General features: G+C 46.1%; 1 protein-coding gene across 1 annotated transcript in view; it reads left to right on the top strand.

Moving 5' to 3' along the window:
* Window positions 1–231: 231 nt before the first annotated feature.
* LOC139532730 (rho-related GTP-binding protein RhoE-like) overlaps window positions 232–17274 on the top strand; it is a 21330-nt gene continuing 4287 nt past the window's right edge. Inside the window, exons 1-2 of the mRNA XM_071330676.1 lie at window positions 232–627; window positions 767–854. Of these exons, the coding sequence (XP_071186777.1) occupies window positions 478–627; window positions 767–854 (238 nt within the window). The 5' untranslated portion in view covers window positions 232–477. The remainder of the gene's footprint in view (window positions 628–766; window positions 855–17274) is intronic.

The raw sequence follows: 17274 nt of genomic DNA, 5'->3' as shown, positions 1-17274 counted from the left end.
TGTTCCCCAGTAGGCCGTCATTGTAAAATACACATTTGTTAGTAGGCTACAGTTAGTAGGCTACAGTTAGTATCCTAAATGATATGGTGAGATTATAAATATTTTAATAAAGTAGTCCATCATGATCTGAGCTGAGCTGTTTGAATGGAGTCCTACGGAGGGCGCCATCACACACTGAACATACGATCACCACGCTGCGGACCACCCAGGTCCCCACATAGTCCTGCTACACTTTCAGCGCGTGGGGGGAGGGACAACTCCACTGGCTCGTTGGCTCCGTATAAATACCGTCAAAAAGTCCCGTTCACGTTTAGTCGACACCAGACACAGGACTGACAAAGGACGCAGACATCAGAGAGGAGAAACGGATTTATTACGCTCCGATTATCTGCTGTTTTCTATTATTCATGTGTGTGTGCGCCCTCTCTTCAAACAACGTGGAGCTCTTTATAGCGGACTGTCCGTCAACTGACATCAATGAAGGAGAGAATATCTAGTCAGAAAGTATCTGTTACATCCGGGATGGATCCTAGTCAGATTGTGAAGTGTAAAATAGTTGTGGTCGGGGACAGTCAATGTGGGAAGACTGCTCTACTACACGTTTTTGCAAAGGATATCTTCCCAGAGGTGAGTTCAAAGAAATGGCTGCTTGATAGCTAAATGTAACAAAAGTTTGTTATAACTAATTAATACTACTACTACTAATAATAATAATAATTGTTATTACTTGTTTATAATTATCTATGATTGTCTCTTTTTTCTTTAGAGTTACATGCCCACAGTGTTCGAAAATTACACGGCCAGTTTTGAAATAGACACGAAAAGAATAGAGCTCAGCCTATGGGACACGTCAGGTAATGATCCATTTCATTTCTTTAATCTGTCTATCTATGTTTGCCATAACTATATGACCCAGTCTCCCCTATTATAATATTTAGCTTAGATATATACAACCAGGGTAAATGTATATAACCTGGGTAAATGTATATAACCTGGGTAAATGTATATAACCTGGGTAAATGTATATAACCTGGGTAAATGTATATAACCTGGGTAAATGTATATAACCTGGGTAAATGTATATAACCTGGGTAAATGCAGGATAAATGATGTATTTATTGTTTGCCTTTGACCTCCCTGATGCCCATTGATCACAGTTGCTGTCCATTAGAAATGCAGCTGCCAGGCATGTCAGGACCTGTTGGTCTCACAGTGTGTGTGCAGCATGTCAGGACCTGTTGGTCTCACAGTGTGTGTGCAGCATGTCATGGATGAATACATCTGTTGACAGTGATGAATATTTCATTTGAATGAAACTAAATGATCTATTATTTATTATCAAGTTCTGGTTTGTTACATGCTTAGAAGAAGTCATGATGCTACTGTGGAATGCTAGGGATGGACCAGCTGGTTGAACCATTCAGACAGACACCACTGACCAAATGTTCTACCATGCTTCTCCAGCCCTCTCCCCTCAACAAACACACAATGCAGCCAATCAGTAACAGTGAGAAGACTGTCCTCCCTCCAGACAAACTGCTACTTCTGTACCTGGTGCAGTTTATTAGTCTTGTACTGGCCTCTTCCAGTATACTGGTGTCTAGTGTTGAGTTCACCTCATGGGATCTCCATCCATGCTGGAAGTCTGGCAGTAATTACAGTGAACAAGTATTTGATACACTGCCGATTTTGCAGGTTTTCCTACTTACAAAGCATGTAGAGGTCTGTAATTTTTATCATAGGTACTCTTCAACTGTGAGTGACGAAAATCCAGAAAATCACATTGTATGATTTTTAAGTAATTAATTTGCATTTTATTGCATGACATAAGTATTTGATCACCTACCAACCAGTAAGAATTCCGGCTCTCACAGACCTGTTAGTTTTTCTTTTAAGAAAAAAGAATAGATCATTTAGTCTTTGTTGAGGGGAGAGGGCTGGAGAAGCGGTAGAACATTTGGTCAGTGGTGTCTGTCTGAATGGTTCAACCAGCTGGTCCATCCCTAGCATTCCACAGTAGCATCATGACTTCTTCTAAGCACTGTATGTGTTGTAGCCCCACTCTCCCCAAGCCCAATCCCCAGGCCTCTCCCTTCCATTGCTCCACACTCCCCAGCCCTCTCCCTTCCGTAGCCCCACTCTCCCCCAGCCTGATCCCCAGCCCTTTCCCTTCCATTGCTCCACACTCCCCAGGCCTCTCCCTTCCATTGCTCCACACTCCCCAGGCCTCTCCCTTCCATTGCTCCACACTCCCCAGTCCTCTCCCTTCCATTGCTCCACACTCCCCAGCCCTCTCCCTTCCATTGCTCCACACTCCCCAGCCCTCTCCCTTCCATTGCTCCACACTCCCCAGCCCTCTCCCTTCCATTGCTCCACACTCCCCAGTCCTCTCCCTTCCATTGCTCCACACTCCCCAGCCCTCTCCCTTCAATTGCTCCACACTCCCCAGCCCTCTCCCTGCTTTTGCCCCACTTTCCCCCAGCCCTCTCCCTTCCATTGCTCCACACTCCCCAGCCCTCTCCCTGCTTTTGCCCCACTTTCCCCCAGCCCTCTCCCTTCCATTGCTCCACACTCCCCCAGCCCTCTCCCTGCTTAAGCCCCAGGTCTGCAAACCTTTAGCCTCTATGCTTCCCCCTCAGCTGTCCCCTGCCTGGACTGTGCTTGTAACCTGGGGGTGGAGGTGGTAGTGCAAGCTGGGGCTCTGTTGTGGAGTGGGTCTGTTTGTCTGTCTGGTTGGCTGTAGACGGACTGGCTGTCTGCCTAATTGGCTGTAGAGACACTGTCTGCCTGTCTGGTTGGCTGTAGAGGGACTGTCTGCCTGTAGTATAGTGTAGAGGGACTGTATGTCTGTCTGCCTGTTTGTTTGTCTGCATGTAGTGTGGAGGGACTGTCTGTCTGCCTGTAGTATAGTGTAGAGGGACTGTATGTCTGTCTGCCTGTTTGTTTGTCTGCATGTAGTGTAAACGGACTGGCTGTCTGCCTAATTGGCTGTAGAGACACTGTCTGCCTGTCTGGTTGGCTGTAAAATGACTGTCTGCCTGTCTGGTTGGCTGTAGAGGGACTGTCTGCCTGTAGTATAGTGTAGAGGGACTGTATGTCTGTCTGCCTGTTTGTCTGTCTGCATGTAATGTGGAGGGACTGTTTCTGCCTGTAGTGTAGTGTAGAGGGCCTGTCTGTCTGTCTGTAGTGTAGAGGGCCTGTCTGTCTGTAGTGTAGTGTAGAGGGCCTGTCTGTCTGTCTGTCTGTAGTGTAGTGTAGAGGGACTGTCTGTCTGTAGTGTAGTGTAGAGGGCCTGTCTGTCTGTCTGTAGTGTAGAGGGCCTGTCTGTCTGTAGTGTAGTGTAGAGGGACTGTCTGTCTGTAGTGTAGTGTAGAGGGCCTGTCTGTCTGTCTGTAGTGTAGAGGGCCTGTCTGTCTGTAGTGTAGTGTAGAGGGCCTGTCTGTTTGTAGTGTAGTGTAGAGGGACTGTCTGTCTGCCTGTAGTGTAGAGGGCCTGTCTGTCTGTAGTGTAGTGTAGAGGGCCTGTCTGTCTGTAGTGTAGTGTAGAGGGACTGTCTGTCTGTCTGTAGTGTAGAGGGCCTGTCTGTCTGTAGTGTAGTGTAGAGGGCCTGTCTGTCTGTAGTGTAGTGTAGAGGGACTGTCTGTCTGTCTGTCTGTAGTGTAGAGGGCCTGTCTGTCTGTAGTGTAGTGTAGAGGGCCTGTCTGTCTGTAGTGTAGTGTAGAGGGACTGTCTGTCTGTCTGTAGTGTAGAGGGCCTGTCTGTCTGTAGTGTAGTGTAGAGGGCCTGTCTGTCTGTAGTGTAGTGTAGAGGGACTGTCTGTCTGTCTGTAGTGTAGAGGGCCTGTCTGTCTGTAGTGTAGTGTAGAGGGCCTGTCTGTCTGTAGTGTAGAGGGACTGTCTGCCTGTAGTGTAGAGGGACTGTCTGTCTGTAGTGTAGTGTAGAGGGTCTGTCTGTAGTGTAGAGGTACTGTCTGTCTGTAGTGTACTGTAGAGGGACTGTCTGTCTGTAGTGTAGTGTAGAGGGACTGTCTGCCTGTAGTGTAGTGTAGAGGGACTGTCTGTCAGTAGTGTAGAGGTACTGTCTGTCTGTAGTGTAGTGTAGAGGGACTGTCTGTCTGTAGTGTAGAGTAGAGGGACTGTCTGTCTGTAGTGTAGAGGGACTGTCTGTCTGTCTGATTTTCTGCTGATTTCTTCAGTAGGTCTCCTGAGCCTTTCCTAGGCACGACTCTGTGATTGGCTCAGCTTCAATGGGCAAACACAAAGCTGGTCTGAGACTGTGTGTGTGTGTGTGTGTGTGTGTTTGTGTTTGTGTTTGTGTTGTTGTGTGTGTGTGTGTGTGTGTGTGTGTGTGTGTGTGTGTGTGTGTGTGTGTGTGTGTGTGTGTGTGTGTGTGTTGTGTTGTGTGTGTGTTTGTGTTTGTGTTTGTGTTGTTGTGTGTGTGTGTGTGTGTGTGTGTGTGTGTGTGTGTGTGTGTGTGTGTGTGTGTGTGTGTGTGTGTGTGTGTGTGTGTGTGTGTGTGTGTGTGTGTGTGTGTGTACTGCAGAGCCTATGTATCCCCTAATGGGAACCCCTACTTTATTCAGTAGGGCCTCTGAGCTACTGGCTTATCCCATGCCTCCATTGCCTCTATCCAGGCTTTAACAAGGTAGAGACACCTGAGCTCTGCTCATTACCAGGACTGAGCTGCACATTGATGGGCTCTGCCTCCCTGTCCGCTTTGTTTTCAAGCAGGAATAGAGGAAGGGAAGGAGCATAGCCAAACAGGATTGGAGGTGCAGCAGACGAACACAAATTCTCACAGTTAAAAGTAAGCTACTGGTTATACAGTATAGTATAGAACACAACCTAGTAATACAGTATAGTATAGAACACAGCCCAGTAATACAGTACAGTATAGTATAGAACACAACCCAGTAATACAGTATAGTATATAACACAACCCAGTAATACAGTATAGTATAGAACACAACCCAGTAATACATTATAGTATAGAACACAACCCATTAATACAGTATAGTATAGAACACAACCCAGTAATACAGTACAGTATAGAACACAAACCAGTAATACAGTATAGTATAGAACACAACCCAGTAATACAGTATAGTATAGAACACAACCCAGTAATACAGTATAGTATAGAACACAACCCAGTAATACAGTATAGTATAGTATAGTATAGAACACAACCCAGTAATACAGTATAGTATATAACACAACCCAGTAATACATTATAGTATATAACACAACCCAGTAATACATTATAGTATATAACACAACCCAGTAATACATTATAGTATAGAACACAACCCAGTAATACATTATAGTATAGAACACAACCCAGTAATACAGTATAGTATAGAACACAACCCAGTAATACAGTATAGTATATAACACAACCCAGTAATACATTATAGTATATAACACAACCCAGTAATACATTATAGTATATAACACAACCCAGTAATACATTATAGTATATAACACAACCCAGTAATACATTATAGTATAGAACACAACCCAGTAATACATTATAGTATAGAACACAACCCAGTAATACAGTATAGTATAGAACACAACCCAGTAATACAGTATAGTATAGAACACAGCCCAGTAATACAGTATAGTATTGAACACAACCCAGTAATACAGTATAGTATAGAACACAACCCAGTAATACAGTACAGTATAGAACACAACCCAGTAATACAGTATAGTATATAACACCACCCAGTAATACAGTATAGTATATAACACAACCCAGTAATACAGTATAGTATAGAACACCACCCAGTAATACAGTATAGTATAGAACACAACCCAGTAATACAGTATAGTATAGAACACAACCCAGTGATACAGTATAGTATAGAACACAACCCAGTAATACAGTATAGTATAGAACACAACCCAGTATTACAGTATAGTATAGAACACAACCCATTAATACAGTATAGTATAGAACACAACCCAGTAATACAGCATAGTATAGAACACAACCCATTAATACAGTATAGTATAGAACACAACCCAGTAATACAGTATAGTATAGAACACAACCCATTAATACAGTATAGTATAGAACACAACCCATTAATACAGTATAGTATAGAACACAACCCAGTAATACAGTATAGTATAGAACACAGACCAGTAATACAGTATAGTATAGAACACAACCCAGTAATACAGTATAGTATAGTATAGAACACAACCCATTAATACAGTATAGTATAGAACACAACCCAGTAATACAGTATAGTATAGAACACAGACCAGTAATACAGTATAGTATAGAACACAACCCAGTAATACAGTATAGTATAGAACACAACCCAGTAATACAGTATAGTATAGAACCCAGTAGTACAGTATAGTATAGTATATAACACAACCCAGTAATACAATATAGTATAGTATAGAACACATCCCAGTAATACAATATAGTATTGAACACAACCCAGTAATACAGTATAATATAGAACACAACCCAGTAATACAATATAGTATAGTATAGAACACAGCCCAGTAATACAGTATAGTATAGTATATAACACAACTCAGTAATACAGTATAGTATAGTATATAATGCAGCCCAGTAATACATTACAGTATAGAACACAGCCCAGTAATATAGTATAGTATAGTATAGAACACAGCCCAGTAATACAGTATAGTATAGTATATAACACAACCCAGTAATGCAGTATAGTATAGTATATAACACAGCCCAGTAATACAGTATAGTATAGTATATAACACAGCCCAGTAATACAGTACAGTATAGTATATAACACAGCCCAGTAATACCGTATAGTATAGTATAGAACACAGCCCAGTAATACAGTATAGTATAGTATATAACACAACCCAGTAATGCAGTATAGTATAGAACACAGCCCAGTAATACAGTATAATATAGTATAGAACACAACCCAGTAATACAGTATAGTATAGTATAGAACACAGCCCAGTAATACAGTACAGTATAGTATATAACACAGCCCAGTAATACAGTATAGTATAGAACACAGCCCAGTAATACAGTATAGTATAGAACACAGCCCAGTAATACAATATAGTATAGAACAAATACCACTGACATAAAGCTATTGAACCCATATCAACTCACTATCCTAACTCTTAAATAAAGGGGGCAGGCAGACAGCCAATCACCTTACAAACTGCCTCAGACACACACCTCCACGTTCAACATCCAAGGAGAGACGCAATGAGAGAAACATTGCAAAGAAACATTTCAACACCCCGTAGCCCAGCCGACAGGCCTCTAACCTTTAACCCCTGAAGGTCAAGGAGCACAAAGAGGACAAATGGGAGTTAATAACTTCCCAGGACATTACCTTAATGACCTCCATTTTGTTGTTACCCCCTGACTGACTGTCTGTGGTTCATTAACTGCATCACAGATAAACAGAGAACACCAGGGTCAGTCCACCACCACCTCGTACTGTAGGGAGTCCTGGGAGGGTCAGTCCACCACCACCTCGTACTGTAGGGAGTCCTGGGAGGGTCAGTCCACCACCACCTCGTACTGTAGGGAGTCCTGGGAGGGTCAGGGGTCAGGGGGATCTGGGTTCCTTCCTGGGAGGGTCAAAGGGTTGTGGGTTTCAGTCTGGAGGGTCAGGGGTCAGGGGGATGTGGGTTTCAGTCTGGAGGGTCAGGGGTCAGGGGAATGTGGGTTTCAGTCTGGAGGGTCAGGGGTCAGGGGGATGTGGGTTCCTTCCTGGGAGGGTCAAAGGGTTGTGGGTTTCAGTCTGGAGGGTCAGGGGTCAGGGGGATGTGGGTTTCAGTCTGGAGGGTCAGGGGTCAGGGGGATGTGGGTTTCAGTCTGGAGGGTCAGGGGTCAGGGGGATGTGGGTTTCAGTCTGGAGGGTCAGGGGTCAGGGGGATGTGGGTTCCTTCCTGGGAGGGTCAAAGGGTTGTGGGTTTCAGTTTGGAAGGGTCAGCGGGGGCTCCAGTTCCACAGATGCCTGAGTTCCTGCCCCCTACTGCTCCCTGGCAAGACAAGCGGCAGAGGGAAACATATTGATTAGTGCTGGGGCTGCTGAGTTAGTTAGGGAGATTTCAAAGGGGGGAGTGAATCCCACAGCTGCTAGGCTCCTCCATATCAATCACATGCTGAGAAGAAGAGGGAGGAGGAGGACGGGGGATGAGGAGGGGTGCTAGATACCGGGGATAAAGCTAGAGCTGAGCTGGGCTTATCTGCAGGAGCCATTCTCCCCAGGGCCGGATTTGGGAGCACCTACCTCCAGGGGGCCTTTCCTGCAATTGAAAACATTTTGCCATGGGACAGAGAGAAACATTTGCAGTTTTATCACCAGGCTGAGAGAAAATGTTGCAGTTTTCAAGCAAATTTCCTGCAATTCTACACATTTTGCCATGGCTTCTGTCATGTTCATATGCTATATGAGGGGCCCCGACCTCCAGCGATTTAGAAATGAAGGGCAATCAAAGAATCTCAGCGCCAGCTGGTTGCCGTCCTGTCTCCTCCCTCGCTGCCTCCACACACGCCTCCCGCATGACTGCTGTGTGATTCAGCGGTTGAGACAGGATGATGGATTGACTACTAGCGCGTTTGTTGACACTGTTGTAGGCCGGCCGTGCTCCGTGCACGCTGAACGCTCTGAGCCAGCCTATAGGAGGGACACAGCAGCTGGTTCAACCCGGCACAAAGAGGCCAGTGACACTCAGAGAGACAACCATCAGGGTGATTGACCTTTCAGACGTTATACAGGCACCATTGACATTCCTCCACTAACTTGAATGCAAAGCATCTATTCTGAATTCCAACCTGTATCCTGTGTGTTTCTGCAGTCAGTTGTTCAGGGGCTGCTGCCTGTCCACTCTGGCTTCTAGACAGCTGAGAGGGGCTCTGCTTCAGCAAGCCCCCATGCCTTCCCTTCTACAGACCACGGCCAGCAGCCAGCCTTTGTTGCCTGCACCGGATCAATTTCTGGAGCTCGGCGAATTGGAGCCGCATGTTTCACATTCCGGGGACGAAAGGTTGCTACTTGCTACTGAACAAAGAGCCCTTTTGTAAACGCTGAGATCTTTCTGCAAACTTAAGAGGAGCGGTGCATATTTCCACAAGGTCTTACGTTGTTAGCCTGAAAGAAAACTCAATCAAATTAGTTTTTGCATGACTGTGAGGACTTGCCTTAGATCAGCTGTACTGTATACATATTTACACTGTGTGACCTGGGTAACTGAATCATTTACACTGTGTGACCTGGGTAACTGAATCATTTACACTGTGTGACCTGTGGTAACTGAATCGTTTACACTGTGTGACCTGGGTAACTGAATCATTTACACTGTGTGACCTGGGTAACTGAATCATTTACACTGTGTGACCTGGGTAACTGAATCATTTACACTGTGTGACCTGGGTAACTGAATCGTTTACACTGTGTGACCTGGGGTAACTGAATCATTTACACTGTGTGACCTGGGTAACTGAATCGTTTACACTGTGTGACCTGGGGTAACTGAATCGTTTACACTGTGTGACCTGGGGTAACTGAATCATTTACACTGTGTGACCTGGGTAACTGAATCATTTACACTGTGTGACCTGGGTAACTGAATCATTTACACTGTGTGACCTGGGGTAACTGAATCGTTTACACTGTGTGACCTGGGGTAACTGAATCATTTACACTGTGTGACCTGGGTAACTGAATCATTTACACTGTGTGACCTGGGGTAACTGAATCATTTACACTGTGTGACCTGGGTAACGGAATCATTTACACTGTGTGACCTGGGTAACTGAATCATTTACACTGTGTGACCTGGGTAACTGAATCATTTACACTGTGTGACCTGGGTAACTGAATCATTTACACTGTGTGACCTGGGTAACTGAATCATTTACACTGTGTGACCTGGGTAACTGAATCATTTACACTGTGTGACCTGGGTAACTGAATCATTTACACTGTGTGACCTGGGTAACTGAATCATTTACACTGTGTGACCTGGGTAACTGAATCATTTACACTGTGTGACCTGGGTAACTGAATCATTTACACTGTGTGACCTGGGTAACTGAATCATTTACACTGTGTGACCTGGGTAACTGAATCATTTACACTGTGTGACCTGGGTAACTGAATCATTTACACTGTGTGACCTGGGTAACTGAATCATTTACACTGTGTGACCTGGGTAACTCACATACAAGGTGCTGTGTATCATTCAGAACTCAGATTGTCTTAAACTCTCTCTCTCTCTCTCTCTCTCTCTCTCTCTCTCTCTCTCTCTGTCGTTCTTCACCTCTCACATTGACACACACTCCTCGCATTAGGGCCTTTTTCTTAAGTGGCATGCTTGAGGTTGATGTGATTCAGAGGTCTGGCAGCAGGACTTGAGGTTGATGGGATTCAGAGGTCTGGCAGCAGGACTTGAGGTTGATGGGATTCAGAGGTCTGGCAGCAGGACTTGAGGTTGATGGGATTCAGAGGTCTGGCAGCAGGACTTGAGGTTGATGGGATTCAGAGGTCTGGCAGCAGGACTTGAGGTTGATGTGATTCAGAGGTCTGGCAGCAGGACTTGAGGTTGATGGGATTCAGAGGTCTGGCAGCAGGACTTGAGGTTGATGGGATTCAGAGGTCTGGCAGCAGGACTTGAGGTTGATGGGATTCAGAGGTCTGGCAGCAGGACTTGAGGTTGATGTGATTCTGAGGTCTGGCAGCAGGACTTGAGGTTGATGGGATTCAGAGGTCTGGCAGCAGGACTTGAGGTTGATGGGATTCAGAGGTCTGGCAGCAGGACTAACTGTGAAATGAATGGTTCAGATGGAGCTTAACTGTTGTGGTCCACACAGGGCTCCACTCAGCTATCAGTTCAGCTGGCACCCTATTCCCTATGAAGTGCACTCGAGGCCCATCAGCAAATGGGGTGCCATTTGGGACGCAGACTAAGAGCTCTGTGGTCAGGCCTCTCTCTCTCTGCCTCGTCTGTCACTCTGAGGGCTGAAGAGAGCGACCGGGAGCATGTGTCAGCAGCTGCCTACTCCCCTAATGTATGTGTCTGTCTGTCTGTCTGTCTGTCTGTCTGTCTGTCTGTCTGTCTGTCTGTGAGAGATATTAAAAAATAGAGATGAAGGGAGCAAGAGACAAGGAGAGAGAGAAGAGAACAAAAGAGGCAGAACAGTGGGTGGGTGTCTTCCTTCCTCTCAGATGAAAATGTCCTGAGGGGAACAAGGACGGAGCAGAAACTAATGAGGTGATAGTCAACAGGACTTTGTCCACTGTGGAACTTATCAAATCAAATCAAATCAAATTTTATTAGTCACATACACATGGTTAGCAGATGTTAATGCGAGTGTAGCGAAATGCTTGTGCTTCTAGTTCCGACAATGCAGTAATAACCAACAAGTAGTCTAACCTAACAATTCCACAACTACTACCTTATACACACACACAAGTGTAAAGGGATAAAGAATATGTACATAAAGATATATGAATGAGTGGTGGTACAGAACGGCATGGCAAGATGCAGTAGATGGTATAGAGTACGGTATATACATATGAGATGAGTACTGTAGGGTATGTAAACATAAAGTGGCATAGTTTAAAGTGGCTAGTGGTACATGTATTACATAAAGATGGCAAGATGCAGTAGATGATATAGAGTACAGTATATACATATGAGATGGGTAATGTAGGGTATGTAAACATTATATTAAGTGGCATTGTTTAAAGTGGCTAGTGGTACATTTTTACATAATTTCCATCAATTCCCATTTTTAAAGTGGCTGGAGTTGAGTCAGTATGTTGGCAGCGGCCGCTAAATGTTAGTGGTGGCTGTTTAACAGTCTGATGGCCTTGAGATAGAAGCTGTTTTTCAGTCTCTCGGTCCCTGCTTTGATGCACCTGTACTGACCTCGCCTTCTGGATGATAGCGGGGTGAACAGGCAGTGGCTTGGGTGGTTGTTGTCCTTGATGATCTTTATGGCCTTCCTGTGACATCGGGTGGTGTAGGTGTCCTGGAGGGCAGGTAGTTTCCCCCCGGTGATGCGTTCTGCAGACCTCACTACCCTCTGGAGAGCCTTACGGTTGTGGGCGGAGCAGTTGCCGTACCAGGCGGTGATACAGCCCGACAGGATGCTCTCGATTGTGCATCTGTAGAAGTTTGTGAGTGCTTTTGGTGACAAGCCGAATTTCTTCAGCCTCCTGAGGTTGAAGAGGCGCTGCTGCGCCTTCTTCACAACGCTGTCTGTGTGGGTGGACCAATTCAGTTTGTCCGTGATGTGTACACCGAGGAACTTAAAACTTTCCACCTTCTCCACTACTGACCTGTCGATGTGGATAGGGGGGTGCTCCCTCTGCTGTTTCCTGAAGTCCACAATCATCTCCTTTGTTTTGTTGACGTTGAGTGTGAGGTTATTTTCCTGACACCACACTCCGAGGGCCCTCACCTCCTCCCTGTAGGCCGTCTCGTCGTTGTTGGTAATCAAGCCTACCACTGTAGTGTCATCCGCAAACTTGATGATTGAGTTGGAGGCGTGCATGGCCACGCAGTCGTGGGTGAACAGGGAGTACAGGAGAGGGCTCAGAACGCACCCTTGTGGGGCCCCAGTGTTGAGGATCAGCGGGGTGGAGATGTTGTTACCTACCCTCACCACCTGGGGGCGGCCCGTCAGGAAGTCCAGGACCCAGTTGCACAGGGCGGGGTCGAGACCCAGGGTCTCGAGCTTGATGACGAGTTTGGAGGGTACTATGGTGTTAAATGCTGAGCTGTAATCGATGAACAGCATTCTCACATGGGTATTCCTCTTGTCCAGATGGGTTAGGGCAGTGTGCAGTGTGGTTGCGATTGCGTCGTCTGTGGACCTATTGGGTCGGTAAGCAAATTGGAGTGGGTCTAGGGTGTCCGGTAGGGTGGAGGTGATATGGTCCTTGACTAGTCTCTCAAAGCACTTCATGATGACGGAAGTGAGTGCTACGGGGCGGTAGTCGTTTAGCTCAGTTACCTTAGCTTTCTTGGGAACAGGAACAATGGTGGCCCTCTTGAAGCATGTGGGAACAGCAGACTGGGATAAGGATTGATTGAATATGTCCGTAAACACACCAGCCAGCTGGTCTGCGCATGCTCTGAGGACGCGGCTGGGAATGCCGTCTGGGCCTGCAGCCTTGCGAGGGTTAACACGTTTAAATGTTTTACTCACCTCGGCTGCAGTGAAGGAGAGCCCGCAGGTTTTGGTAGGGGGCCGTGTCAGTGGCACTGTATTGTCCTCAAAGCGGGCAAAAAAGTTGTTTAGCCTGTCTGGGAGCAAGACATCCTGGTCCGCGACGGGGCTGGTTTTCTTTTTGTAATCCGTGATTGACTGTAGACCCTGCCACATACCTCTTGTGTCTGAGCTGTTGAATTGCGACTCGATTTTGTCTCTGTACTGGGACTTAGCCTGTTTGATTGCCTTGCGGAGAGAATAGCTACACTGTTTGTATTCGGTCATGCTTCCGGTCACCTTGCCCTGGTTAAAAGCAGTGGTTCGCGCTTTCAGTTTCGCGCGAATGCTGCCGTCAATCCACGGTTTCTGGTTTGGGAATGTTTTAATCGTTGCTGTGGGTACGACATCGTCAATGCACTTCCTAATGAACTCGCTCACCGAATCAGCATATTCGTCAATATTGTTGTTGGACGCAATGCGGAACATATTCCAATCCGCGTGATCGAAGCAGTCTTGAAGCGTGGATTCAGATTGGTCGGACCAGCGTTGAACAGACCTGAGCGCGGGAGCTTGTTGTTTTAGTTTCTGTTTGTAGGCTGGAATCAACAAAATGGAGTCGTGGTCAGCTTTTCCGAAAGGGGGGCGGGGGAGGGCCTTATATGCGTCGCGGAAATTAGTATAACAATGATCTAGGGTTTTTCCAGCCCTGGTAGCACAATCGATATGCTGATAGAATTTAGGGAGTTTTGTTTTTAGATTAGCCTTGTTAAAATCCCCAGCTACGATGAATGCAGCCTCAGGGTGTGTGGTTTCCAGTTTACAAAGAGTCAGATAAAGTTCGTTCAGGGCCATCGATGTGTCTGCTTGGGGGGGAATATATACGGCTGTGATTATGATTGAAGAGAATTCCCTTGGTAGGTAATGCGGTCGACATTTGATTGTGAGGAGTTCTAGATCAGGTGAACAGAATGACTTGAGTTCCTGTGTGTTGTTATGATGATCACACCACGTCTCGTTAATCATAAGGCATACCCCCCCGCCCCTCTTCTTACCAGAAAGATGTTTGTTTCTGTCGGCGCGATGCATGAAGAAACCAGCTGGCTGCACCGACTCCGTTAGCGTCTCTTGAGTTAGCCATGTTTCCGTGAAGCAGAGCACGTTGCAATCCCTGATGTCTCTCTGGAATGCTACCCGTGCTCGGATTTCATCAACCTTATTGTCAAGAGACTGGACATTGGCGAGTAGTATGCTAGGGAGTGGAGCGCGATGTGCCCGTCTCCGAAGCCTGACCACGAGACCGCCTCGTTTGCCCCTTTTACGGCGTCGCACAGGGTCGCCGGCTGGGATCAGATCCATTGTATTGGGTGGAAGGCAAAACACTGGATCCGTTTCGGGAAAGTCATATTCCTGGTAGGAACGATGATGAGTTGACGTTAATCGTATATTCAGTAGTTCCTCCCGACTGTATGTAATGAAACCTAAGATTACCTGGGGTACCGATGTAAGAAATAACACATAAAAAAACAAAATACTGCATATTTTCCAAGGAACGCGAAGCGAGGCGGCCATCTCTTTTCGGCGCCGGAAGAACTTCCTGTTGTGTGTGCGTGTGTGTGTGTGTGTGTGTGTGTTTGTGTGTGTGTGTGTGTGTGTGTGTGTGTGTGTGTGTGGGGCGTTCTATCAGCTGGGCACCAGGAGATGTCCTCACAGGGGTTCAGATCCAGCTGGGATGAAACAGACACATAGCAGCATCCTCCTAATACACTTCCATAAGAGAGGAACAGCTATTTATGGCTGAGGAAAACACTCAAATACACACCACTGATTGTCCTGGGATAGCCATGAACTTATTGTGAAGTTTTGAATCTGTCTTCTATAGAACTACTAACAGCATGACCCTTAGTAGCAACCTCATCCTCTATAAAATAACATTCCCCCAGATTTCCTGTGGAGGGAGGGTTTGTCAGTATTCTGAATGTTGCACCCAGATTTCCTGTGGATGGAGGGTTTGTCAGTATTCTGAATGTTGCACCCAGATTTCCTGTGGAGGGAGGGTTTGTCAGTATTCTGAATGTTGCACCCAGATTTCCTGTGGAGGGAGGGTTTGTCAGTATTCTGAATGATGCACCCAGATTTCCTGTGGATGGAGGGTTTGTCAGTAATCTGAATGTTGCACCCAGATTTCCTGTGGATGGAGGGTTTGTCAGTATTCTGAATGTTGCACCCAGATTTCCTGTGGAGGGAGGGTTTGTCAGTATTCTGAATGTTGCACCCAGATTTCCTGTGGAGGGAGGGTTTGTCAGTATTCTGAATGATGCACCCGGATTTCCTGTGGATGGAGGGTTTGTCAGTATTCTGAATGTTGCCCCCAGATTTCCTGTGGAGGGAGGGTTTGTCAGTATTCTGAATGTTGCCCCCAGATTTCCTGTGGAGGGAGGGTTTGTCAGTATTCTGAATGTCTAGATGTGGTTGTGTGTCACTTAGTGATTATAGGACTTCCAGTAAATATGTGAAACATATCCTTCTGCGTTCCTCTCCGTTGAGGACTGATCAGCAAGCACTTCCTCTGCAGTAACTGATCCTTACCCCATCCTCAACATCCTCTAACTGATCCTTACCCCCATCCTCAACATCCTCTAACTGATCCTTACCCCCATCCTCAACATCCTCTAACTGATCCTTACCCCCATCCTCAACATCCTCTAACTGATCCTTACCCCCATCCTCAACATCCTCTAACTGATCCTTACCCCATCCTCAACATCCTCTAACTGATCCTTACCCCATCCTCAACATCCTCTAACTGATCCTTACCCCCATCCTCAACATCCTCTAACTGATCCTTACCCCCATCCTCAACATCCTCTAACTGATCCTTACCCCCATCCTCAACATCCTCTAACTGATCCTTACCCCCATCCTCAACATCCTCTAACTGATCCTTACCCCCATCCTCAACATCCTCTAACTGATCCTTACCCCCATCCTCAACATCCTCTAACTGATCCTTACCCCCATCCTCAACATCCTCTAACTGATCCTTACCCCCATCCTCAACATCCTCTAACTGACACACTATTCCCTATATAGTGCACTTATATAGAGCGCTCTGGTCAAAAGTAGTGCACGATATAGGGAATAGGGTGTGTTGCAGGGCAGGAGGAAGATGAATGGATGTTGATCCAGCTAGATCGGCTTCTTCCAGATACTGCATTCCTTCCTGTGTGCGGGTGTGTGTGTGTGGTGGCTTCCTCTGGGCATGTGGAAAAGACCTCCCAAGAGTCCCCGCCACTTTAGACATGAAAAACGAAATTCCCCGGATTCTTTGGCAGCGGGGCTTTGTTACATGTGGGTAGCCCTAGACTTTAGTTTCCACAGCTGCTCACGTGACCCGGTCTCTCACCTTGATGTAAGCCTAAACCCCTCACCACTAAGCTGTTACAGAGATAGGGGAGGAGGGAGGGAGAGAGGGATGAAGGGAGGTTGGGATGGAGAGAGTGAAAGAGAGAGGCGTTTTCCTACACATGGTCTCAGTTTAAGGGGTTGGCATGGTTTTCTAGGTTTCTGCTTTCTCTGGAACTCTGGTCTGTCTCAAGAGAGAAGTAACCTAGTCCTCAAACACAACATTTCAACGTATTGCTGCAGTCAGCGTAACGTCTGCATCTATTCTGTTGATGTTCTTCCAGTGTGTATTATCTTGATGCTAATGACTGTGTCCTTCGCTGTGGAGAAATGGTCTCTCATCACCAAAACATCTTCATCTCTATGACTATGTCATTATCTGGTTTGGACAGGTTTGGTTGGCCCATAGGATGCTCAATGTATCCATGTGTGTTTTTTTACTCTGTCTCAATCTCTTACATCCACAGCAGGAGTGTTAGTTCTCTGTGTATTGTGTGAGTTGTAGTTCTCTGTGTATTGTGTGAGTTGTAGATTTCTGTGTATTGTGTGAGTTGTAGTTCTATGTGTATTGTGTGGGTTGTAGTGTTCTGTGTATTGTGTGAGTTGTAGTTCTCTGTGTATTGTGTGGGTTGTAGTTCTCTGTGTATTGTGTGAGTTGTAGTTCTCTGTGTATTG

Source organism: Salvelinus alpinus, chromosome 10, assembly GCF_045679555.1.
Source record: "Salvelinus alpinus chromosome 10, SLU_Salpinus.1, whole genome shotgun sequence".
Taxonomy (NCBI): Eukaryota; Metazoa; Chordata; class Actinopteri; order Salmoniformes; family Salmonidae; genus Salvelinus; species Salvelinus alpinus.
The sequence above is the reverse complement of the archived record's forward strand: the minus strand, read 5'-3'. Positions and strand labels throughout refer to the sequence as shown.